The sequence below is a fragment of the Syngnathus leptorhynchus genome, chromosome 11 (assembly GCF_054491065.1).
Source record: "Syngnathus leptorhynchus isolate UIUO chromosome 11, UIUO_Slep, whole genome shotgun sequence".
Taxonomy (NCBI): domain Eukaryota; kingdom Metazoa; phylum Chordata; class Actinopteri; order Syngnathiformes; family Syngnathidae; genus Syngnathus; species Syngnathus leptorhynchus.
The window spans coordinates 8,128,709-8,153,306 of NC_141205.1; the positions used below are offsets into that span (position 1 = coordinate 8,128,709).

The 24,598-nt window shown below is 43.4% G+C and overlaps 4 protein-coding genes across 4 annotated transcripts; all 4 read left to right on the forward strand.

Moving 5' to 3' along the window:
- Nucleotides 1–166: 166 nt before the first annotated feature.
- Nucleotides 167–3,501, forward strand: slc25a34 (solute carrier family 25 member 34). Its single transcript, XM_085925067.1, has 6 exons — nucleotides 167–295; nucleotides 990–1,625; nucleotides 1,970–2,035; nucleotides 2,355–2,507; nucleotides 2,592–2,729; nucleotides 2,813–3,501. The coding sequence occupies exons 2-6, from the start codon at nucleotides 1,209–1,211 to the stop codon at nucleotides 2,999–3,001; spliced, it is 963 nt and encodes a 320-aa protein (XP_085781193.1). The 5' UTR covers nucleotides 167–295; nucleotides 990–1,208; the 3' UTR covers nucleotides 3,002–3,501.
- On the forward strand, nucleotides 3,497–5,776 carry LOC147049295 (transmembrane protein 82-like). Its single transcript, XM_085925064.1, has 6 exons — nucleotides 3,497–3,849; nucleotides 3,922–3,994; nucleotides 4,430–4,616; nucleotides 4,697–5,108; nucleotides 5,181–5,365; nucleotides 5,470–5,776. Exons 1-6 carry the CDS (start codon nucleotides 3,777–3,779, stop codon nucleotides 5,560–5,562), a joined length of 1,023 nt encoding a protein of 340 aa, XP_085781190.1. The 5' UTR covers nucleotides 3,497–3,776; the 3' UTR covers nucleotides 5,563–5,776.
- Nucleotides 5,771–8,992, forward strand: fblim1 (filamin binding LIM protein 1). The gene is made up of 9 exons (XM_085925065.1): nucleotides 5,771–6,016; nucleotides 6,341–6,597; nucleotides 6,828–7,087; nucleotides 7,190–7,308; nucleotides 7,408–7,492; nucleotides 7,570–7,739; nucleotides 7,849–8,021; nucleotides 8,131–8,248; nucleotides 8,323–8,992. Exons 3-9 carry the CDS (start codon nucleotides 6,829–6,831, stop codon nucleotides 8,413–8,415), a joined length of 1,017 nt encoding a protein of 338 aa, XP_085781191.1. The 5' UTR covers nucleotides 5,771–6,016; nucleotides 6,341–6,597; nucleotide 6,828; the 3' UTR covers nucleotides 8,416–8,992.
- A 129-nt stretch (nucleotides 8,993–9,121) lies between these two features.
- On the forward strand, nucleotides 9,122–24,412 carry LOC147049297 (msx2-interacting protein). Its single transcript, XM_085923579.1, has 14 exons — nucleotides 9,122–9,393; nucleotides 10,348–10,662; nucleotides 13,182–13,658; nucleotides 13,780–13,940; nucleotides 14,062–14,262; nucleotides 14,656–14,807; nucleotides 14,892–15,017; nucleotides 15,114–15,227; nucleotides 15,307–15,420; nucleotides 15,491–15,591; nucleotides 15,684–22,695; nucleotides 22,775–22,969; nucleotides 23,057–23,215; nucleotides 23,313–24,412. The coding sequence occupies exons 1-14, from the start codon at nucleotides 9,308–9,310 to the stop codon at nucleotides 23,442–23,444; spliced, it is 9,345 nt and encodes a 3,114-aa protein (XP_085779705.1). The 5' UTR covers nucleotides 9,122–9,307; the 3' UTR covers nucleotides 23,445–24,412.
- The last annotated feature ends 186 nt before the right edge of the window (nucleotides 24,413–24,598 follow it).

A 24,598-nucleotide genomic window follows, 5' to 3' on the forward strand; every position in this document is an offset into this window, starting at 1 on the left:
TTCCACTGAGTCCACTCAGTCCCCCAGTCTCGCCATCGATAACCTTTTACCCATAGAGCTCCCACTGGGGAGACCATACGAGACGCTTGATTGGTGGAGATTTGTACAGTGGTGAGGTGGCGGACTGAGCCGCGTCCCTATTGGCTGCGGTCTTGCAGCTGGGCGGAGTCACTGACAATGAGAATGAACACATGTTTACATTGGGAGAGCGAAGAATGGAGCCGAATGCGAAATCAAAACATTCGGCCAAGTGAGACAAAAGTTACCACTGCGAAGATCGGGGGTACTTTATCACGTGAGTGTCATTCATCCATCTGTTTGTTTGCTAGTTTGAATGATTTTAGCCCATCATTATCGTTGTGTCACTGCTCGTTCAATTTCTTGCTTTAAATGAATGCAGTCGTCAAAAAGTATTTAGATGATAATAAACTTGCATGCATTGCATGAAATTGGACTTACTCTTCAAACATGACAACTTTCTGTGTCATATGCAGCAATGACGTATTTTGTGTCGATTGTTTGTTAGTTTGAATGACTTACCACGTCAGTAAAATTATTAGAACTAGACTGGAAATATGACTTATTTGTAAATAGTTGTTTATGCAAATGTGCAAGCAACTAAAACCTTCTTTCCACTTTCAACAAGAAATATATATCCTTGTAAAACACACTGAATCATTTAATCCACAGGTTCAGGAAACTTCATCATTTTGTGTCAAATAAATTAAACCACATGTCTCTATTTTATGTTTCTTGCTAAAACATGTACGAAGATTACAAAAAGTCTTCATTTGTATAATAGTGAGTGGGTGTCACAGAACCTCTTTCATTTAAAACCTAGGTCCATCAGTTTGTGTTTGGAATAATATGAGGAGGTTATCCATTTACAAGGTTTTGCAGTTGTGTCTAACGGCTCTCTGAGGAGAAACATAACAATATGGCCCGTGACAATGCATTTTATATTAAAAGCAAACATTCTCCTTTTGCAGATGACACCTCCCTTAATAGAAGACAAGACAGCCGTTTACACAGAGGAGGATCATGTGACTGGTTGACAACATTTCTTTCTGGCTTCCATGTTCCACTCAAGCAGCTTCCTGATGAAGACGGCTGTTATCTCAAAGGGCAAAGTGTAACTCTCTCCTCTGAGACATGGCAATTGTTCTCCTGCAGATTTCCTAACAGAAGTTTTGTAGCCTTCTCACATTATGGCATCCACAGTGGCACCTGTGCCTCATGCCACGTTGACCCCTTCGCCACCCCCATCTCTGGACTTCGCCCTGGGTGCCTTGGCCTGCTGCGCCGCCTGTGTCTTCACCAACCCTTTAGAAGTGGTCAAGACCCGTCTGCAGCTTCAGGGAGAGCTTCGTGCACGGGGCACCTATCAGAAGCACTACCGCGGGGTCCTCCAGGCCCTTTGGGTGGTGGGCCGTACGGACGGACTCCGGGGTCTTCAGAAGGGGCTCTCCGTCGGCTTGGTCTACCAGGGGTTGATGAACGGCGTGAGGCTGGGTTGCTATTCCTACTGTGAAGCTCTTGGTATCACGTCGTACCATGGAGGAAGTGTCCTATCAGGAGCGGGCGCCGGGGCTCTTGGGGCATTCGTTGCCTCTCCTGCCTACCTGGTAAGCGAAGAAACTTTCTTTTCCTATTCGGATACTGTAGAAGATGTCGACCGTTGTGTCACTGTGCGTTAAAATGTCCTACATCTATTTTTGTCAAGACCACATAGGTTTTTCAGCAAATTTCTGCTGAATGGCCAAAACAATGAATCAACCCTTCTTCTGCCCTAGTTAACAAGATTTGTAGAGCATATGTAATGTAAAGCCAACAGAATCTGATTCTGACCTTATCCGGGTGTACAGCGCATGTAAAAAGTTTACACCCCCCCCCCCCCTGCTCAAATCACAAGCCTTTGCTATATCCAAAAAAATGACAACAAAATGAAAATATTTTCCTCCATTTGTAGGTGAAGACACATCTGCAGGCTCAAACTGTAGAAGCCATAGCAGTGGGCCATCAACATAACCATGTGGTACGACACACACACAACTTTGCCGTTTAATTACTGCTAGCTTGATGCTAACACATCATTAGAAATGCTATCGTTGGGCTATGTGGTGGTGTTACTCTGCTTAAAGCATTGGATTTTTTTTTTTTTTTTTTTAACACAAACTGTGCCTCAACAAACAACCAGTATAAAAATACAGGTATATTTATTTTTTTAATACTTTGTTAAAAATGAGTAAAATGACTGAAGCTTGGAAAAAAAAAACCTGATACTCTTTTCCTTTAAATTGTACACGCACGTGAATATGTGATTGATAATCACTGACGTTTTTCTTTCATTCCAGGGAGTATCTGATGCTTTCGTTACTATCTATAGAAAAGAAGGTTTAATTGGACTGTGGAGAGGTGTGAATGGGGCCGTGCCTCGCGTCATGGTTGGTTCAGCTGCTCAACTGGCAACCTTCACCTCGGCCAAGGACTGGGTGTTACGTTCCCAGGTACAAGTAGCCTCCGCTATAAACGGCTGCCATTTTTCCGACGCAACAGGTGCAAACCTTTACCGTTTTTCCCCTCCCTCGCAGTGGTTCAGTCCTAGAACCAACTGGCTTGTGGCTTTAATCGCGGCTAGCATCAGCGGGGTCGCCGTGGCCATCACCATGACACCCTTTGATGTCATTAGTACGCGGCTCTACAACCAACCAGTGGATGATTTTCACAGGGTAGGTTCAAGGTTTGACCTTTTTACAGGACATTGATTCTGCTCATTTCAACTTTGAGTGATGTTTGTTTTTTTTCTTCTCAGGGCCGTCTCTACAATGGCTTTTTCGATTGTACGCTGAAGGTGTGCAAAGCTGAAGGCCTGCTCGGTCTGTACAAAGGCATGGGGCCGGTATTTCTCCGCTTGGCTCCACACACAGTTCTCAGCATGCTATTCTGGGATCTGATGAGGCAACAAGCAGTGAAAAAAAGACAGACACAAGGACAGGCCTGAATGCACCCGAGTTAACGTTTGCAAGATGAATTTTATTTTTACTGTTAAAGGAGAACAAACGTCCCATGAAGGATGGTAAGAAGGATTAACAAAGAACTACTTGACCAACAATGAACACGTGCTGCTTGGACAAGAAGCTCCTGTCTAGTTTTTGAAGTGTGTTTTAGAAACATCTTAATGTTAATTAATGACAAGACATACTATATTTATTTTCCACTTAACAGGGACTAACCTCAGGTCTAATATAATTGAATTTGATTATACATTGACTATGCTTGTGCTGATTGCAGTATAAATAATTTTGGACATGAAACCTTTTCACAAAATGTCAACAACAAAAAAATCACCTTACTGTGCTGCTGTTACTAATTAGTTTGTTGATCTTTTTTTTACAGATATCCTATGAATGCCTGTTTAACAACTGTAAATAGTAAATGAATTACATTCATCACGTTTCTTTCTTGAAAACAAAAATTGCACAATGTAGATTAAACATTTCGTGTGACACAATCTGAATCTGCCTGATTGATATTCACAGTCTCTGTTTGAGGGGATTTTCAACCTCTTTCATCAAGCAGCGATTACACTGACAATCCTCGTCAAATCACTTTTGACCTTTGGAACTTAGTGTCAGTGGTGTTCACAATGATCAGCAGCCACCGGGGAGATCCATTTAATCTTTAGCCAGAGGCTTGGTTTACAGGAACAAGGCGTGGAGTTTGTCCAACTAGATGTCATTGTTGTAGCATAAATAATCCACAAGGAAAACAGAAACATGTTTTTTCCCTTTTCTTTGCTCCTGGAGATCCTTCCTACTGAATCTAATCCAGTTGACTGCTTTTTTCAAGGTGAGTTAGGGACTTGTGGGTAAATTATGACACTCAACGTTTTGATTTATTTGTGTGTGTGTTGTTTTCAAGGCATCATAGCTGCATGTGGAATAACAGTGTTGTGCAGCCTGATGAGAGTGTACTACTTCACTGAAATGTGCAGGTGAGGTTTTTGCAATAGAAATTGTTTAGTCATGTACATCAGGGATGTCCAAACTTTTGCAGCCTGTCGTCTGTATAAAAGGAAGAACTGACATGTTTCAATGCCGCTATTGTACTACTTACTTTCTACACTGGGTGGCAAGGCAGGAAAACAGAAGAGAAAATCTGTCTCATTCACTTCCTGGTTTTTCCACCAATCACATATCATTTGTTACTTCAGAATAAATGAAGCACTGATGGCTTCACGTCTGATTGATAAATGAAACAGAATAGATAGTCTCTTTTGGGATTAAGTATCAAATCTAGAGAAAAAAAAGAAAATTGCTATGCAAGTCAGTGATGAATTGCGTGCGGCCCTCGGGGAAGAAAAATGTTTGGACACCTCTGCTGTTCATAGAGGCAGCAAAGTTATCTTCTTCCACATCTTTCTGAGCAGTGATTCTGAAACAGAGAGCAAGGAGACGACGCCATCATCCAAAAACCCGCTCAGCACAAATTGGAGAACATTTGTCCATTTCTGGGCTTTGACTGGCCTCCTCTCTTTGGTTGGCCCTCGAGTTTCTTCTCTGATAGTGCTGGAATTTTCCCTCCGAGCCGTCTCTGCCTGGATATCAGCTCGACTGGTGAGTCAAGACAGAGAAGCAGATTTCCTATTCTCGGTCAAGCCTGGTGGCTGATGTGCTTTTTTTTCCCCCCTTGCTAGGATTCTAGTGGTAGAGGCCTAGGACTGGTCCAGTGCCACTTTTCCCTTGGTTGTGGCATCACCTGTACTCTCTCCTTTCTCCATCAGGGAGCGCCACACAGCTCCCTAAGCTTGTTCCTGGCCGCCGCCTTCAGTTGGGCCCTGGCAAGCTTTTGTAACGCTCTGTGGAGTCACGTGGCCCGCCTCTATCCATTACACAGTACTGAGCGTTACTGTGGGAGATGCATTGTTCTCCTCTCCTCAGGACACAGCCTGCTGGCTTTTCTCCAGAGACTGGTTGTTTTGGTTTTTGCCGTGGCAGTGGTGGCTTCCTTCGCCACAGTTTATGAGCATTTCCTGTCGCAGAAGGATGCGCTGAAGTTTTGGACTCCCCTCACACTCTGTTACACAATGCTGGTAGTCTATAATCAAGGTGGGGATCAGTAAAGATGTGTTTAGCTTTTTTTTTTTTATTTGTACTAAATGAACATTTTATTTTACCCAGAGGATCAAAAACGTCAGACGGGCACAGATGCCCTTTTGCACACTGTTGTGCTACGGCTTGGGGCCCTGCTGGTGTTGATGCTGACAATGGGAGACTGGTCTGACGTCCTCCACGTCCTTGTCACTTTCCTGGGAGAAGGTGTCTGCCTCCTGTTCTCTCAAGACCTGCTCCAGCTTGCAATAAAGGTCTGTGCAAATGTATTTATATATTTTGATTTTATTATTTTCCCCCATTACATTCAAGGAAATCCAAATGTTATCACTAATATGGATACGTCTCCTTTTTATAGGAAGAAGAAGACACCAACATGACCAATAATGACCAAAACTCCAGTTACAGAAAAAGGGAACGCATTAGTAAAACGTCATCAAAAAAACGATAATAACCTCCAATACAAGTCATGTTTGGTATAAATTAAAAAAAACTTGTGACCACATTATCGATAGTTTCTGATTTCATTTCACTTCAGTAATCTGTCCATAATTGCAACCAGCTTCAGCCTGCCCAAAGCTAATCTTCAATCCAATCAACTTGGTCAAAATAATTAACCCAAATTCAGGATAAAAGTAAGCTAATCCGCTCAAAATCCATAACTACCTAGCAAAATGATTAAGAAAACAACCCAGTATTTTTTTGTGCGCAGATCATGCTCTGCTCTGCTCTCTATTTGCATGAACCAAATGTACATGACAGGACATGTGCCGATACCATGCCAAATTGGAAAATATTGTGTGATGAGGAAGAGGTAAAATGAAGCAGTATAAAACAAGTTATGCTGGAAAATGATATAAAGTTGCTGGAAACACCCTGGGGACTTACCAGAAGATAGCATAAGGGTGAGACTACGTTTCGTTACGGTCAAATATTATCTTTATGACTCTTGCATTCATAAAAAAACGTGGACTCATGTATTGCACAAGCATTGCTTTATCTTTTGTTTTACAGTACTTTATATATATTTTCTTTCAAGGGTTTTATAACTGTGAGCTAAATATATAGGATTTTTTTGGGGATTTCTGATGGGGCTATAGCGCCCCTAAGCCCCAGTGTAATGCCGCCCCTGTACATGAATATACCATTTTATTAAAGGCCAACATGAATCAAGCAATAAATGTTTATAACCATGTTTTCATAGTAGACTCGCACGTCATGCCTTACAGGTGATAACTCCAAGGGTGTAACTGGTCCCGTCTCTCGTCTCGTATGCCTTTTACGGTGAGCACGGAAGTGACGTTGCCAGGTGGAGAGAGAAAAGAAGGAAGCAGTTCGAAAGCAAACTAGGAGTGGCTTTCTGTCGTTATATACGGCGTCTTTAGCGTAAAGTCCATCAAGAAAGATCAACAAGTCACACAGTGCTGTTGGGACGCAGACGAAGGGAAGCTGCCAACAGACACAACTACATCATTTCACCTCTCAGGTAATGACAACTGAGTGTTTCTTTTTTTCTTATTTCTTTTTTTATTTTTGGTTATATTTATTTATTATTTATTTTTATTTTATTCTTAATTTTTTCTTTTTATTTTTTATTTAAAATAAAATACTGTGTGCTTGAAAAGGTCATTTGATGACCGCTCACTCGAGTTAGAATATTCCGGTTGCTCAGTACGGACTTTGTGCCGACCATGGATGTTTTTTTTTTTTTCTTAGCATGGCGTCGGAAAAGTCCAACAGGAAAGTGTCCACTGCCTTCATCACCTTGGGAACACCTCACCAAACCAAGGTACAGCAAAAAGATGGGACCAAAAAGGGCTGGGTACATGCCGGGCCTTCCCGAAAGAGCACGGGATCTCCCATCTCAACATCTGATGAGCTTTCCCAAAAGAACTCGTCATCTGTGAGCCGTGCATCTGTCCAATTAGGACGTGACATGGGAATGCAGTGGGAAAATCAAGACAGGGATCTTGCAGGTATTATGTTAGATTTGATACTTTTGACACTGATACTGGTCACAGCCATGCTTGATTAATTTATTGATAAAAAAAAAAAAACTTTTCTATTTTACCTTTCAGGTTCAACTGATGTCTTCTCACGTCCTCCTCTTCCTTCTCCCCTTCCTCCACCTCCTTCTGTCCAAAAACCTGTCTCAAGACCTCCGATTTCACCCCAGTCGCCACCTCCCAAAAAAGAGGTAAACATTTCCATCGTGGCCAAAATTCCATCGATCCGCTTTTCAATTCCAGAGTTATAATGATTGATTTTTACATTAACTCTGTGCTTTGCATTTAAGGTGGAAAAACAAGCCTCATCTCATGGGATGACTACAAATAAAGAGTCAAATGGGATCAAGAAGGACAAGCCCAGTGAAAGCAGAGGTGACGTTTTCCTGATCTATATTAGCAACTCTCAGGCACGGATGATGCACACTAACTTTTTGTTAATTGTACTGCAGGCTTGTGTGGATTCTGTCAGAAGCCCATTCTTTTTTCAGAACCAGCGTTAACTGCTTTGGAGAGGATTTACCATAAAAGCTGCTTCAGGTGCAAGACTTGTAATTGCCCTCTGGCTGGAAAAACCTTCTACCATGAAGCAGAAGTTCCTGAATGTGAAAAGTGCCATGAGGTAAAGACGAGTCTTTGGTACATCCAGTGAAACAAGTTCAAAATTTGGATTCATATTTTCAGCCACATCAAATTTAGGGGTTAAATATTTGTTCTTCTCATTCTTGCAGAACACTCTTGAACATTGTTGGTCTTGCGGACAAAAGATAAGAGAGAGACTCGTTCGGGCACTCCAACGAGCGTACCATCCTACTTGTTTTACCTGTGTAACATGTAAACAGCAGCTCACAGATTTCATTCAGGCGGATACTGGAGAACTCTACTGCCAACTGGACTACGCCAGGTATGACAATAACAGACGAAGAGAATGTTATTAGGATGAGGTGTCATTTTTTTCTTCCAGTTGGTCATTTTTCTTGCCTAACGTTTCTTTTTGATTTTTATATATTAAGGAAGTTTGCGAAGAAGTGCAGTGCCTGCCATGAGCTAATTATAGGCAGTGATGGGAGTTTGCCAGAGCATATTGAAAGCGAGGGACGCATCTTCCACAAAGAGTGCTTCAGATGTGAGGTATTGGCATCACAAGACTACAAAGTACATATATGCGCATGAGCAAGCTGGAATCAACTCATATTTTTCCTCAGGTTTGTAACTTGAAGTTCTCTGTGGGGAAAGACAATGGTCGTGGCTGCTATACCAAGGATGGGAAAAGGCTTTGTCTCTCTTGCTGTTCATAACACGGAGTTACGACAAGATAAGAACACGGGCTTCACTATCGACGAAGAAACCGAAACCACAGAAGTGATGAAACATACAAGTGGATGAAATGATTTAAAAGCTTGGTTTGGTAACCAGATTGTTTCAGTGCCTACACGGTCGGCGTGGGAATCTCAGAATAACTACCGATGCAATATTTTCCCTTGATGCCAATAATTTCATAATACTGGTTGATCATTTTGATGTTCCATTTTAAATGGGCAGCGTGTAATTACTATGTAATAAAGTACGTATTATGAACCATTTAATTACCCAGTCAGAATTCTGTGTTTCACATCCTATTGAGAAATCAAAAACATTATAAAGTACTTCGACAGCTATATTTGATACTTGTGTATACTGTAAGAGAAAATAAATTATTTAAAAATAATTTTCTTTAATGAATGTGCACCTTTGGTAAAAATATGAATGTGTAATCCTGGACTGCAATTGATTCCTATTCCTACTTCTTTCTGACAGAGGTAAACATATCAAATTATTTTCTACTGTGAAGTTAGCATTAGACTTTAGGTCATAATTTGTTGTCTTTTTATCCAAATAAATTATATCTCCAATTCTATCTAATCAATTTTGTATTAAAAACTGTGGTAAAGGCTCCCTATTGTTTCGCACAGTGTCCCTCCCAAGAGGCGCGCGCAGCCTGTGCACGCGCAGCTCGCACACCGAAAGCGCGCTCTCGTGTCTGACTCGAGGACGCATCGGCTAAAGCTACAAGAGCAGCGGGCGAGTAGGCCCTCGTCTGCTCTGCATAAATACGTCGTCGTTCATTTTGTTCCGACAGACCGACCCTCCGGCCGGCTGGCATTTCAAATGCGCCCGATCATATGTGTGTGAAGGAGGAAAGCATCGCGCATGATGGTCCGGGAAACCAGACACCTTTGGGTGGGAAATTTGCCCGAACACGTCCGAGAGGAGAAGATTGTGGAACATTTTAAACGGTATGTTACGCAAGAGGGGCTTGTATGGTGGCAGAGCAGCGCGCCATATGTCGCTGGCTAGCTCACGGTCGATGCTAACGCTGCTAACATTAGCTTGTGTAAACTTTTGAGTCTTTTGCTCTTTCAAGTTCTGCTCGGGTTTGAGCACACAATGTCGCGTTTTATAAGAGCCCATCGTACGAAACAGACCCACCCTAACGCCGTTGTTAACGGTGTTTGGCAATTTCGCTAACTTTTGCTAATGCCGAGAAGCAAGTCCCTAGCCACCAAGCTCTATCACCCAGCCAACCATTTTGTGGCAAGTCAATACGTTTTAATGGTCGTTAAAAGACTCAGCTGCACACGTTCACAGACACATACATCTGAACTTGCTTTACATCGTTGTTGTTGTCTTTTTAAGTAGCAAAATAAATCACCAGAATGTTGCAGTTTAGAAAACACTCAAGCCCGAATTTGCGAAAAAATCAGCGAGCCGACCGGGCCCGTCTTTAAATATTAGCTACTTGTTGGGCTGCCTTATCGACGTTCTCGGTCTGGTTCTTGCTTATCGTGTATGAACAAGGCTCAAACGAGAACGAGGCGTTCTTCTGTTTTATGCGCCAAAGGATAATGCAACATCGTTGTTAGTGTGTGTGGGGGAAGCCACTCGAGGAACTCAGCAAACGCTTCTCCAAGAAAACAAACACCATCCCTACTTCAACGGCAGCACCTGCAAGTCATATATTGCAGTCGTTCTATTAATTCTCAATTTTCACTTATCTCTTTAGTTTAGGCAATATTTCCCCAGTTTAATAATGCAGCATGTTTGACTATTTGCATACTGCTACCCCCCCCCCCCCCCCCACACACACACACACACACACAGTTTCGGTAATATCTGCTTCCTGCAGCGATTGTATAAAGTTTACGCAACTCTCTTGTCTTGAGTTAATCACTTCCATCTGATTCTCTCAGGTATGGACGTGTGGAGAGTGTTAAGGTCCTGCGGAAGCGGGGATCAGAGGGCGGCGTTGCGGCCTTTGTGGATTTTGTGGATATTAAAAGTGCTCAGAAGGCTCACAATGCCGTCAACAAGATGGGGGACAGGGACCTTCGGACTGACTACAATGAACCCGGGTCAGTCCCGAGTGCTGTTCGGGGCCTTGATGACAGCTCCCCGTCGAGCAGTCGAGACGTTACAGGATTCTCTAGGGGAACAGTTGGACCTGTGTTTGGCCCCCCTGTGTCCCTTCACACCAGAGAGGGACGTTATGAACGGAGAATAGATGGGTAAGTGGACATGGTCACCAATCCGTGGAAATCTCGGTATGAGATCGGTGTAACGCCTAATCACATAGTTGGGTTTATTCCGAAGGGATGTATGGTGCTCTCACAATGGTAATCTCGGGATCGTTCCTTATCATCATAATTGACTTGGAGTGCCCATGGGATTAAGTAAATTAACCACACATTATGATTTCTTATGGTTGTGTTAATACAAGGTCTGTTTATGGATATTACACCCAAAAGGAATATCCTGGCGAGTTCTGGATTTATTTTGTTGGAAATTACCCCTTCCTGGGAGCCTTTGGATGTTTTGAAGCCCATTTTTCACCAGGATGTGGATCTAAGTTTTTATTTTCACTCAAGACCGAAAACTGGAAGTAAATAACTCCCCATGGTGGATTCACAGGTATTGAGTATTTGATCATAACCTCGCTCAGGACTACCTACATCTGGTTATCCTTTTGTCTATTTTGGCAACAGCTGATAGCTGGATTACTATTTTTCCCAACCATTTTTGAATCCACGGATACAGCTTGTTCTGAATGTGGAATTTAATCATTAGACAATCCAAGTACAATAAATTTAGTGCCATTTTTTTTTAAAGCCAATTTTAGCACAAGATGAAAAAGAGTAGCTACATTTCCTGTGAATAAGGAAGCTATCCAAAGAAGAGTTCATTAGAACACGGAAGATCCAATCGACTATCCAGGGAGGCTGATGGAGCTATTCCCGAAGATGCCAGAAGACTGCACCACTGGACGTACCCTATGCGTTGGATGTACTCGCTTCAATCCAAGTATGGATTGGTGTAGCTGCCATTCAGTTGGATTACTTATGTGTGGATGTAGCTGTGTGAGGTTTTCCCGACCGATTTGCAGTGAAAAGAGAGCCCAAGACACCCTTTCCAAAGTAATACCGCAACCTCAAGCAGGCCAACCAGCAGGCACATCGGAAATGATCCATGGAGCGTGGAATTATGCCATATCCAACGACTGGGATTTTATAGCCGGTTATTACGGAGTAGTGTGTTCCCATTTTACATATTATCTAATACCGTTAAAACAACCAAGGAATACATTTTTGACTCCTTTTAAAATGGAATTTTGGGGAAATACTTTTTTGCTTATCATCCATTTGGATGTTCAGTTAAGGCAACATGGACTTGTCTGAATTATCCAGAAGTTCAATTTTTTTTTTAAACTAGCTTTATGTTCCTCTGTTTTTTTTTTTTTCCTCTACATGTTCAGAAATCCATTAATTCTGTGGTTGTTTTTTATTTTTTCCTCCCCTCATCCCGTGAAGGAAATTCCATTGCCTAACAGTGGATTAACTGCTGGCCTCATGCTCCCTCCACAGTAATTGAAGATTACTCGCAGTCTGATCGAAGAAAGCCGTTTTTGGCACATTAGAATAACAGATTTTTCCAGTTGTTTTTTTTTTCTCATTCCGGCTGTCACATTCTGACCACCTAGATTTTATTTGGATTAGTTACAGTAACTTCTTTCCGAAAAGGTTGGTATTTCTCTGTCCTTTGCTTATTCTTCTTTCCTTTGTTTCTTTGAAATTTTTACACCCGACAAGAGCGTACTTGTTCTGCAAATCAACTAAAACATACTTATGTACATTATGTCATTCTATATATGCATCTCAATGGAACAAAGGTAGCACAGCTGCCACAGAGTTAAGTGGTTTGAGTCTGCTTTGGCTTTCTCTATGAAATTTCCATTTTCTGCCCATCCATGCATACGTTTTATCTGGCTACTCCGACTTCCTCCTACATTCCAAAAACATGAGTTGTTGTTTGGCTACCCCTGCCCTGCGATTGACTGGCGACCAGACCAGTGCTGACTCCTCCCCTTTTTTTCCCACCCCAAATTAACCACATGTATGTTTCTGCACAGAATATGTACATTAGCTGTATGTCATATGTGGCTCAATGAAGAGAAATAATAGTCAGACTTTAACTCAGTGTTGGCATGCAACTTGAAACTCTAGAAAAATATGTCAATGGTTACACTCCCTTCAGAATATTAAGTGTGACATGTTTTTTGAATGACTTGAATTTTTCGGCCTTTGTAATGTTGGAATTCATCCATTTCATTAAGATCACTGGTGATATGCAGTCCATCCCTGCTTACTTACTTCAGGTGCTTGATGGTGGAGACTGCTCACGCTTAGGGTTAAACCGATGGACTGTTTGTTGAGAGTCTCAAATTAATCGAATCATGTTTTTGGAATGTGGGAGGAAGCCGATGTAACTAAAACCAGTGCAAGCATAGTGAGAACATGCATACTTCACATGGGAGCCAAAGTTTGGATTCGAACCCATTAATCCCAGATTGTGAATCAGATGGACTAACCGTGCAGACATAGTGCTGATCATTTTAAGGTTTTCAGATTAAATAGTGCCAAAAAGTCATTGGCTGGTGACAAGAAGCAGTATCAAACGCAAAGCTGCATGTCAAGAATCTCATTGACCTGTTACCCCCCCCCTCTCTATCTATCCTTTTGTCATTTTGCAGTAGTTCAGAAACCCGCGACCGTGCATATGACCACAGCCCATACGGACACCATGAGCGCAGCGGGACATTTGACCGACAGCGGCACTACAATGCGGACTATTACAGGGAGCGCTCTTTGTTTGCTGCTGCCGGTCCAGGGAGCAGTGCCATCAGTGGAACCTTTGAGGCATCAGACCCTCATTTTGACTCTAGAATACGAGACCCCTTCGCTCTCGCGCCGGCGACGCGTCGCGACCTCTATAGAGATGACAGAGGACGCCGCGTTGATAGAACCTACCATCACCGTCGGAGCCGATCGTCCCATTCCTCCCAGTCTCGCCATCCTTCCCCCCAGCGGACAACTGGACAGACCTCCAAAAGTGCTCATTCCCCTAAGTGTGCGCCTCTGTCCCCTGGAAGAGGCCCACGATCTCAATCTTGCAGCAGATCCTCAAGCTCGGATTCTGTGAGCAGCACCAGCAGTACAGGCAGTGGCAGGTGGGACAATTTAAAGGAAGGCGGCCATTGATACCGCATCTGTTTTCAACATTAAATCACGTTCTTGATAATCTACCAGTCAGACGAGCAAATGTGTGATAAAGTACCCCTTTGACTACAGCGACTCCAACAGCAGCTCAAGTGACGGATCGCGAGCGCGTTCTGTTCAGTCATCAGCTGCACACGCGCCTCCTCAGTCGTCGTCGTCGATGGTGCCCGACTCGGACGAGCCACGTAGAAGCTTTGGGATTAAAGTGCAAAACCTTCCTGCACGATCGACAGGTGAGCTTTGTCTCATGTGTTGATGTTTGATCAAATGGAATGGGCTCGGAGCCATGTAGATTGGAATCAGTAAGATTAAAAGAAATGGTTTTACCAATGTATTTAATCATTTTCTCTTCAGATACAAGCTTAAAAGATGGACTATTCCACGAGTTCAAGAAACATGGTAAAGTGACCTCCGTGCAGATCCATGGAGCATCAGAAGACCGCTATGGTCTGGTGTTCTTTAGACAGCAAGAGGATCAAGAGAAAGCCTTGAGTGTTCCAAAAGGAAAACTGTTCTTTGGCATGTTGATCGAAGTCACAGCGTGGAATGGTCCAGGTGAGCGATAATGCCTAAAAAAACCAACAAAACAAAAAAACCTCTTGTGATTATGATGATGAAGAACAACTACTTAGTGCTGCATTTTGGTGTGAAGCAATGAATATTAGATGTGCAGTCAAATGATAATTGGATGAAATTGCAAGCTAGTATGTAATTCATGGGTGTTTGAATTTGTTGCGATCGCAGCAATGCAAATTATCTGTGTAATGTAACCACAGGGGGAAAAAAAAAAGGATGCTTGATTACAAGACAAGCATATGGCAGCCAACCAGTCTGTGGTCAGCGCGGCAAGCCAATATAGCAGCCAGTAGTGAAACTGCACGAACAGATGTGACTCAACCAGACGTTACCAGAATAGGAATTAATAATGAATTTTTTTTTTCTTTGTAGAAACTGAGAGTGAGAATGAGTTCAGGCCCCTGGATGGTAGAATCGATGAATTCCACCCGAAAGCCACCAGAACATTATTTATTGGCAACCTCGAGAAGACAACCAGCCGTGAACAACTTTTTGAAATTTTTCAACGCTTTGGAGAAATTGTCGTAAGATACCATCTTACTTTGAACATTGGTTCTGTGTGTATTTTCTTGGCCTATAAAACTTTTGTTGTTGTTGTTCTCTACAAGGACATCGACATCAAGAAAATAAATGGAGTACCCCAGTATGCGTTTGTACAGTATTCTGATATTGCCAGTGTTTGCAAGGCCATTAAAAAGATGGATGGCGAATATCTTGGCAGTAACAGACTAAAGGTAAAACTGCAAACAACACATTTGTTCATTTTTTATTATGTCAATCAAATGCTTACTTTTTGCATCATAATTATTTTATCTTGTTTTGTTTTGAAGCTTGGTTTTGGGAAAAGTATGCCTACGGCGTGTGTTTGGCTTGATGGGCTAACAACCAATATCACAGAGCAATACCTCACACGCCATTTCTGTCGTTATGGACATGTTGTCAAGGTAAGGTCTACTATATTACGCAGGTTTTCTTCCAATTTTCGTCAAAAAAATCAATTTTTGTTTCCTTTATTTTTTTTAGGTTTTATTTGACAGAATGAAAGGGATGGCCCTGATTTTCTACAACAACACAGATTTTGCTCAGAATGCAGTGAGAGAGACCAAAGGCTGGAAGATTGGAGGCAGCAAAATTAAGGTACATTTGTTGACTGTGGTATTTTTAGTACTAACATGTAGAAGTTTAACATGACATTTACTTATGATAGGTGGACTTTGCAAGCCAAGAGAGTCAGCTGGCATTCTTCAGATCTATGCAGACATCTGGTCAAGACATTAGAGACCTTTATGAAATTCCTGCTGAACGGCGGTAAATTGTTAATTACGTCACTTGTCACATCAAAGAAATGTTTTGGGAACTCTTTTAATTTGGCTTTCTTTTATTCCCTATTCACGCAACAGGGAGGATCGCAGGCCCCTGTACCATGAATTTACAGCAGAGAGAGCTTACTATGAAACTTTACGAACGCCTGGCCTTTACACAGAGGATGCCCGGAGAGAGTATGCAGCTCGCAGTCGGGACCGTTTCCCTGAATTGGAACATTTTCAAGGAGAACATTATGACCCACGTTACCATGAAGATCCACGGGACTACAGGGATTACAGAGATCCTTTTGAGCAAGACATTAGAAAATACACCTATATTCAAAGAGAACGAGAACGTTTTGAAGCGGACCGAAACAGATGGAGTCCTTCTCATCATCGGCGCCCCATTACCCCTGCAGTGTCGCCATCGCCGAGCGAGCGAGCGCCGAGAGAATCGGAGCGCCGAGTTTATAGCCAGTCCTCTGAAAGAAGTGGTAGTGTAAGCTCACTCTCCCCGCCACACTTTGAAAAATCTGAAAAGACTTTGCTGGAACATGCCTCAAAAAGTGACAAGAGTGAAAAGAGCAGTCAAGCTGACAGAGCGGTAGGCCCCGAGAAAACCAAGCGGCCCAAACGAAAAGAGAAAGGCGAGAAAGCCGAGAGAGTCAAATCAAGGAAAGTAAAAGGGCAATCTCCATCCAATACGCTAGCAGACACAGAGCCTAATGTGGCACAGGAAGCAGGCCATGCAAAAGGAAAGGGAGTTGAACAAGATGCCCAAGACAGGCAGAAACATAAGGGAGATAATGACACTCAGTGCTCAACTGCGCTCCATGACTCGGCGAAAAGCGAAAGATCTGAAACGGCTAAAGGTGATAATTCCGATATGGATGGGAAAGGTCGAGTCAAAAAGCATATTAAAACTGAGATTGGAAATGATGGGAAAGATTCATCAGTGGATTCAGATCGCCTTGCTGCAAGGAAAAGGCGCTTTGCTGACTCCAGTGGGAAGACTGTTCATCAAAAGCGAAGCAGGCTTGATGAAGAGGATTGTAATCAATCGCAAGACCCAAGTGCGAATGCACCACATGGCAAAGAGATAGACTCCGATAAGCACAAAGATGCCCAACGTAGAGATTCAAGATTTAAAAGTGGAACTTCGAAGGATGTTCAAGAGGACATTAAAATGCCCAGAGAGAAATTTGAGGGATCGTTGGAACCTTCTGAGTCAAAACGACTCTCGGCCCACACTACATCCCGAAGATTTTCACAGGATGAAAATCCAGACCAAGGCTCATCAAGACAACAGGAACACAGTACGATTTTCAAATTTACTGGTCAGGTGTCCGAAACTGGCAAAGGTATCAAAATTAAGGAGGAGCATGTTGATATTGACCTGTCTCAAAGTTACCGCAAGCAAATGGAACAAAATAGACGCTTGCATCAACAGCAACATCGAGAGTCTGACAAACCTGGAAAATCTGCCAAACCAGGAAGTCCACAAGAAAGTGAAACTGAAGATTTGGAACATCGCAGCCTTGTGCATGAAGTTGGTAAACCACCTGAGGATGTCACAGATAATTTCCCTTCTCACAAACAAAAGAAGCTTGACCTGTTTGACAGCGAAGGAATTAAGAGAGAGCGTGTCTATAGGAGCTTCAGGCAAAAAAGTGAAGATCCTGAATGGAACAACACATCCTCTCCAGGACACCAGTTTGCCCACCATACAGAGGACTCTGATCATTCGCAGAAAGAGCTTGTAAAAAATGAGAAAACCAACCCTGATATGGAGCTGCTGGTCAAAAGGACACATAATGCACATGTCAACAAACCCAACACACTCAATACAGAAGAGGAGCAACAAAAACGATGGGAGAGCGGAGTAAAACAAAACACGCTACCTGACCTAAACTTTTCTAGAAATCTCAACAAAAATGTCCAAAACCGCAAACGTTTGGAGTATGGCGTTTGGCAGGATATAGAGCCAGGAGAGGTAAGATCAGACTCTGAAGAGGATCGAGAACCCAAACCACGTTCTCCCGTGGCATCTACTTCAAAGTCTTTGTCTGACAGACCAAGGGCTGAGAGATTTTCCGACCCAAAAACAGCACATCTTGAAAGAAATAAATTCTATTCATTTGCACTCGACCAGACGATCACACCAGATACGAAAGCTCTACTCGAGCGTGCAAAATCCCTCTCGTCTTCCAGAGAAGATAACTGGTCCTTCTTAGATTATGATTCTCACTTTGCTAGTCTCCGTAGCCGCAAAGATACAGAGAAGATAGAATCAACACCACGGCCTACACCATCGTGGTACATGAAAAAGAAAAAGATCCGAAGTGGATCTGAAGATAAACTCGATGATCGAAAAGAGGAGCCAAAACCAGAGGAGCACGAGCGAAGAGAGCTGTTTGCTTCTCGCTTCCTTCACAGCCCTGTTTTTGAGTTGGACTCGAGACGACTTCAGCATCTAGAACGGAAATATGAAGAAGCTGAGAATGCCCAAAACCAGCAAAGTAATCAGCATGGAACTATAGATGGTGAACTTGACTCAGGTCCAGTTGTTCTTTTCCATAGTCGGTTTTTGGAACTCACAAGATTGCAGCAACAAAAGAACAAAACCCAACCGGAAGAAATGGTAGATGAGATAAAAGATGACAAAGCATCAATGGAAGAGCCACAAATGTTGCAATCACCTGAAACAAAAGAATCTCTCCCTGATCCAGAAATAAAGCCCATCAGTCCAGCTGAAGAGTTGGTATCTGAACCCACGGTAATACCCCCGGTCTCCCAAACAGTGCCAAAAGACCTTCCTCCAATAGAACAGCCACCTCAATTACCCACTGAGCCATCTCCTACTGTGGTTTTCATAAAACAGGAAAAAGAAACTGAACATCTGCCTGAGCAATCCCCACCAACTGAAACAAACACTGATTCAGAAGCTCCGCCCATCAAACAAGAGGTCAATTATTTAGAAGCTCATTTTAATCTTTCGCCTTCTGAAATCAAAGTGGACGAGGTTATAGATGTCAAACCTAGCATAGAAGAGCCAAGTAGCTGCAATTTGCAGGAGTTTGTCAGTAGTTCAGAAGCAGAGGTTGCTTCTGTGCCAGTGAACACTGAAGTCACCCAAGCCCAAAGCTCTTCACCTCATACTCGTGAAGACTGTCTAGTGAAGAAAGAGCCATATGCCACGATTTCCGAGCCTGAGGAAGAAACGATTCTTAAAGTTAGTAAAGAGTTCAGCGATGACACTAACACTGAGGGAAACTCTGCCCCTAAGGAGTATAAAACAAAAGAAATTAAAACTAAAAAGACCAAGCCAACCCCAGCTGACGTTGCTTCAAGTGTCGTCGTGCCTGCATCGGCTCCTGAAAAGCAAGCCACGCGCAAGAGTGAACGCATTGACAAAGAGAAATTGAAACGCGGCTCTTCCCCAAGGGCCGAATTGAAGTCCACAGGCAAGTCTCCTCTTCATGGCTCAGACGCTGACGTCTCGGAGCAGAGCATATCGTCAGGCAGAGCGAGACGTACAAATGTCAAATCTGTTTATGCGAGAAAACGGGGCACAGAAAAGGATCCCACTCAGCAGCAGAACAATGAGCAAGATGTACCTACACCGGCTCCTCCAGTCAAACGTGGCCGGCCTCCCAAGAATCGTAGGCAGAGTGAAGAAGTCTCGGCAGTTAAAATGGATAAAATAAAAATGGATAACAAAGACATAGATCCAAATGAATCTGAGAGTTGTGACAAAATCCAGAAAAATTCAAAGGGAAAAGCCTCCCCTACTGCCACAAAAGGTTCAACAAGTCAGTTGTCCACAGCTGAACTCTGCGGATCAACAAAGAGAGGAGAAAAATTGGAGTTGACTGAGGACAATGATCAGCAAATGGATTGCGCTGATCAGAGTACCTTGGCTTTGGTAGATTCATCTAAAGAAGGCCAATCACCTCAAGTTGAACAAAAAAAAGAGGACAAATACAAAAGAGATGTCAAAGACAGCGATACTTTGAATTTTGATGGTAAATCAAACGGCAAAGAGGAATATCCACTTGTGTTGGAAGACAAAATGACCACAGAAAAGGAGAAGCCTATCAAAGGAAAAAGCAAGACACCAAGGACCCCAAAGTCTCCTGTTCTGAAGAACCTAAAGATCAGGTTGAATGTCAAAGAGGTGAAAGATCATGTTTCGAAGTGTACCGGCAGAGGAGCCAACAATGAAGATGGTGACATTTCTTCTTTGGAAAAGAAGGAACATTTGGAAACATCAAAAAGTTTAAGTTCACACGAGATGGAATTGGAACAGGCCGTGGAGAACATTGCCAAACTCACAGATCCGTCTTTTCCAAGAGAACCTCAAACACCAACTGGCCCAATCACGGACTTGAAAAGTTTCTCAGATGATGAAAAACCTAATCCAGCTAGTGAAACGGAACTCATTGCTGCTATCGACTCCATCACTGCTGAGGATATAGCCAGCGTCCCTTTACCCCAAGCACCACCTATCGGCGATATAAGTTCAGAAGCAGAGATGCAAGACTCAATTCAGCCTCCCAAGGAAGACAAACCTGAAATGAGTACTGTTAATATCCAAGAGGAGCCTCTCCAAACAGCCACACCTGAAAAGGGCACCAAGGGAAGACCTAAAACTCCCAAACATAAAGGCCAAAAGCAAGTACGGAAAGATTCAAAAGAACCTCCACCAAGTGAAGAGAAAGCCACGCCAACTCTTTTAGCGTCCAGTGTAAAGGTTGTCCCAGAAATTGTTCCGTCAGCAGCAGCGACGGCTGCGGTTATCACCCCCACTACATGGAAGCCTGAACAAGAGCCTTCGACCATCAAGGCGCCTGATGTGAAAGAGTCTGAATCACCTACTGAAGAGCAGAGTCAACATATCAAAGCGGTTTACCCCCAGTCCAAAAGTCCCGTGTGCCCGAAGCCACAATCACCCTCCATGTCACCATTAGCATGCAGACCAAATATTAAGTCCATTCAAAACAGTCGAGCGCCTGTCTCGCCACCTGACTGGCTCCGCCACTCTGCCGATTCAGGGGTTCCTTCTTCACCAACCTTGCCAGTGGCACCCAAGGATAACCAACCGATACCAGACTCTGAAAATATAGATATTGATCGTGGCTCAAGCGATCTGAGGCAGATTCTTTTGAAACACAAAACCATGTCTCTGCCGGGGAGCAGTTACGTCCCGACTAACGTGCAACCGGCAGTCCAAGATCAGCTCCTTGCTGAGCGTAATACCACTTTAACAGTTGTGCCAAATAAATCGCCCCTACCCGATTGCAGAATGCCGTCTCAGTCTGTTCGAACACCAGCGACACAACCGTCCCCTGAGACCAAGTCTGTGATCTCCGTCATTGCATCCACTGCCTTGCACTCCTCTGTTATTAGTCGCGTGTGCATCCCTCCAGAGCACGAAGACGTGAAACTAAATATTGGTAATCAAGGTTCAGACATGACTTTACCTAAACACAACTACAGGCCTAGCAAAGACGATACGCTACCCTACCATGGACCAACTATCGGTGATGAAGGGGGAAGTGCTACACGCTTCATTGTGGAAAGTTCCACTCTTGGTACAAGCGCCTGCCCGGGTCTCCGGGTAAATACATCTGAAGGCGTAGTCGTACTCAGCCACTCGGGACAAAAACCGGAGGGACCCCAACGGATAAGTGCAAAAATCAGTCAAATTCCACAAGCAACAGCGGGTGACATGGAATCTCAGCAACTGGTTTCCATGCCCCAAATTAAACAAGACATGTACAGTCATCCACAGACAGGCCTCCAGAAAGGCTCTTTCCAGACAGATCACGGTCATTCTGCTAAGACACAGTCAACCTTTTCTTCTAATAAACAAGAAGGCACAGGTTTGGAGAAAATGGAGCCTACCTATCACTCTGGTCCCCAAGGAGTAGTCAAGCGTCTTGCACAAGGCAATCAAAGTATGAGCTCCATGTACCACCAGGAGTACCTGCCGACAAAACATCAAAAGAAAATTGATACCGGAGATTCGCATAGCACCGACGGTTCCAAGGCACAATGGGCCTCTGCCATAAGTCCTGCAATAAGTCCACATCTGCCCTCTCCTCCCGGAAATCACTTTGTCACTGCCGCTGGGGACAGAACTCCCTCGCATCTCAGTGGCAACAAACAGGAACCGCGATCCCCACGCAAGTCAAGTCATCCACATTCTTCGTCACCTAAAGGCATCCCGGTGATGCTTCCCGCCATGCAACAGTTTATTTCTGGTGTGCATCATCCAGAGCAGTCCGTTATCATGCCGCCTCATAGTGTGCCTGGAGGCTTGGGCCGAATGTCACCTCACCCTGCTACCCAGTCCATTCCGGTGGGACATCTAGTCCAGGGAGATGTTCGGGTCAATACTCCCCCGCTCTCTGTGATGAGCTACGGGATGCATAGCGAGTCTCTCGGATCACCCTGGTCCGGTTCCATGCAGCAACGTCCAACTTCACCCCAAACCGTCGGGAGAGACAAGGTCCTCAAGGTAAACCCGAGTGCTTTGAGGAGTCACGACATAGACCAAGAAGACTCCAGACGCTTCCACCAGCAAGGACGACAACCTGCCGCACAGTTAAAACCAGAGACCATGCAGTCTGATCCTCGGGGGAGTTTCCGAAGCGGTGTGCCAATTGAAGCGCTGATGGCACAAAGAGAGATGCGTGCGCTCCTACAACAACAAGGAGAGCGTTCATCCGCTGACCCTCATTCGGGCCACCTTCAAGAAACTCATCCCCCAACCTCGGCACCTTCCAGTTTACCCATGTCATTGTCTCCGAGGGCGCATATCCTTCCTAAAGGTGTTTCCGAGAAGGACATAGCAAAGCCATTAGAGGCTAAGAGGCCCCATTCCCCTCTTTCTAAAGACGGATTAATGACAATCCGGCAGCCAGGACCGACAATATCGTCTCCCCAGAGAGCGCCACTCATGCCACCAGGACTAAGTGGCACCTTCCCGGAGTATTCTCAGATGTACTCCAACCCAAGAGGCGTCCATTCCCCGATGCCCGACTCAACGCATGTTGTTCCCGATGGAAAGATTGCACAGCCTAATATGGTGCAGTTGCTCATAGTAAGAGAAAACTCATTATTATAAAAAAAAATTTAATCCACAGAGTTCTTGTTTAATACGTTCTCGTCTTTTTTTGCAGAAACATCCAATCATTTGGCAAGGGCTCCTCGCGCTAAAAAACGACACAGCGGCAGTCCAGTTGCATTTTGTGTGTGGAAACAAAGCTTTGGCTCATCGATCACTGCCCCTGCAGGAAGGTGGCGCCTTCCTCCGAATTGTCCAAAGGATGAGACTCGAGGCATCTCAGCTGGAGAGCGTCGCCAGAAGAATGACAGTATGTCCTTGCAGTCTCCTTGCTCGGGTTGTTAATTCTGTTGTTTCCTTCCATCATTGATCCATGCTTGCGCTTGTGCTGCGACAGGGCGAGTGCGACTTCTGTCTTCTGCTTGCTTTGCCTTGTGGACGAGATCAAGATGACGTCGTTAACCAGACGCAAGCTCTCAAGTCCGCCTTTATAAACTACTTGCAGACAAAGTTGGCGGCTGGCATTATTAATATCCCAAATCCAGGTTCCAATCAGGTAAAGCCTAGTTGTTGTTTTTTTACTGTATTCAAGATTGTGTTCAAGATCTAATATGTCATGCTCTCATTGGAAAAATTTTGCTTACTTCCCCCAGCCGGCCTACGTGTTGCAGATTTTCCCACCATGTGAATTTTCAGAGAGCCACTTATCTCAGTTGGCCCCCGACCTTCTCAACAGAATCTCCAGTATCTCTCCTCACCTCATGATTGTCATCACCTCTGTGTGACCTTCAATACGAGAGACTCTGTCTCATGGATGGATGGATGGATGAACCACAGATGCGCCTCAGGAAACCAGAGGAATACCAGACTTTTTTTTTTTTCATTTTCTTGTCAGTCTTTGATCCTCCAACCATGTTGTCATCCCGTCTCTGGTCTTTTTGTCCTTCTCAAAAGAACTCAGGGATGGACCAAACCAGAATCACGTCTCTTCTTCTTTTCGACCATTTCTGCTGTATTTCTATTTATTGGAGTTTGATTTTTCTGTGAAAAAAAAACACACAAATCAGAACGATTGAGGAACAACAATGATTGACTCACAAGATGGTGTTTTTTTTTTTTTGTCCCCCCCACACACAAGAGGATTGTGGATATTCAAAAGAGACATATCATTGTGTTATTTTAAATATGTACAGACTGCCTCTCCTCTACTGTGCTTGTTTAAGGGGGGGGGGGGGACTAAATAAACAGAGACCCTGCAAGAGGACCACCGATTTTAATTCCACCATCTTGGTGCAATTTTTTTTTTTTTCTTCTCCACTACTGAAACGGTTTACACCTCTGGCATCTACATTTGCATTGCTCAAACAACAATTTTCTTTGAACAATTTGGAATATGGGACATTGTAAATATTTTAAATATTTAAACTTGGACAATGGAACTTGGTAAACCTGGCAGAGACTTGAACTCTGGGATTGTACCAGAACACAGAATGGAAATAGATGGGTATTCTTGAGTTCATTTTTTTTCCCCCCTCTTGAGTGTAAATACTTGTAACACAAGAAGTTTAGCAAACTCCTCTGTGGAGTCTGCTGATGGCACTTCGTATTTTGTAACTCAAATAATAAAAAAAATCAACAGAAATGTGAGAATATTAAGTTCTAATCTTTATTTTGGGTTATTGTTTTTTTCTTTTGAGACAAAATAAAAATTACTTAAAATAATACAACAAAAACATTTGTTGTATGAGTAGTTGTTTCTTTCCATGAAATGTAAGTATATATACATTTTTTAAAACAAGGAAATATTTTTGATTGTGGAGAGCAGTACTGGACAGATCAAACCTTATAGAAATACAAGTCAAAGCCATGATTGTGTCTTACTGTGGGCATTTTTTTTTTTTTTAATTCATATTTTTGAGTTTCACACAATAGAATGACA

What these genes read in the sequence shown, in the direction of transcription:
- LOC147049295 (XM_085925064.1), top strand. Translation starts at nt 3,777, where the DNA reads ATGTTTTTTCCCTTTTCTTTGCTCCTGGAGATCCTTCCTACTGAATCT. An exon ending in TACTTCACTGAAATGTGCAG is followed by an intron (nt 3,995 to 4,429) that starts GTGAGGTTTTTG and finishes CTTTCTGAGCAG; the next exon opens with TGATTCTGAAACAGAGAGCA. An exon ending in TGCTCCAGCTTGCAATAAAG is followed by an intron (nt 5,366 to 5,469) that starts GTCTGTGCAAAT and finishes TCCTTTTTATAG; the next exon opens with GAAGAAGAAGACACCAACAT.
- LOC147049297 (XM_085923579.1), top strand. Translation starts at nt 9,308, where the DNA reads ATGATGGTCCGGGAAACCAGACACCTTTGGGTGGGAAATTTGCCCGAA. An exon ending in ATTGTGGAACATTTTAAACG is followed by an intron (nt 9,394 to 10,347) that starts GTATGTTACGCA and finishes TGATTCTCTCAG; the next exon opens with GTATGGACGTGTGGAGAGTG. An exon ending in AGCAGTACAGGCAGTGGCAG is followed by an intron (nt 13,659 to 13,779) that starts GTGGGACAATTT and finishes CTTTGACTACAG; the next exon opens with CGACTCCAACAGCAGCTCAA.
- slc25a34 (XM_085925067.1), top strand. Translation starts at nt 1,209, where the DNA reads ATGGCATCCACAGTGGCACCTGTGCCTCATGCCACGTTGACCCCTTCG. An exon ending in GCCATCAACATAACCATGTG is followed by an intron (nt 2,036 to 2,354) that starts GTACGACACACA and finishes CTTTCATTCCAG; the next exon opens with GGAGTATCTGATGCTTTCGT. An exon ending in CAGTGGATGATTTTCACAGG is followed by an intron (nt 2,730 to 2,812) that starts GTAGGTTCAAGG and finishes TTTTCTTCTCAG; the next exon opens with GGCCGTCTCTACAATGGCTT.
- fblim1 (XM_085925065.1), top strand. Translation starts at nt 6,829, where the DNA reads ATGGCGTCGGAAAAGTCCAACAGGAAAGTGTCCACTGCCTTCATCACC. An exon ending in TCAAGACAGGGATCTTGCAG is followed by an intron (nt 7,088 to 7,189) that starts GTATTATGTTAG and finishes TTTACCTTTCAG; the next exon opens with GTTCAACTGATGTCTTCTCA. An exon ending in AAGAGTGCTTCAGATGTGAG is followed by an intron (nt 8,249 to 8,322) that starts GTATTGGCATCA and finishes ATTTTTCCTCAG; the next exon opens with GTTTGTAACTTGAAGTTCTC.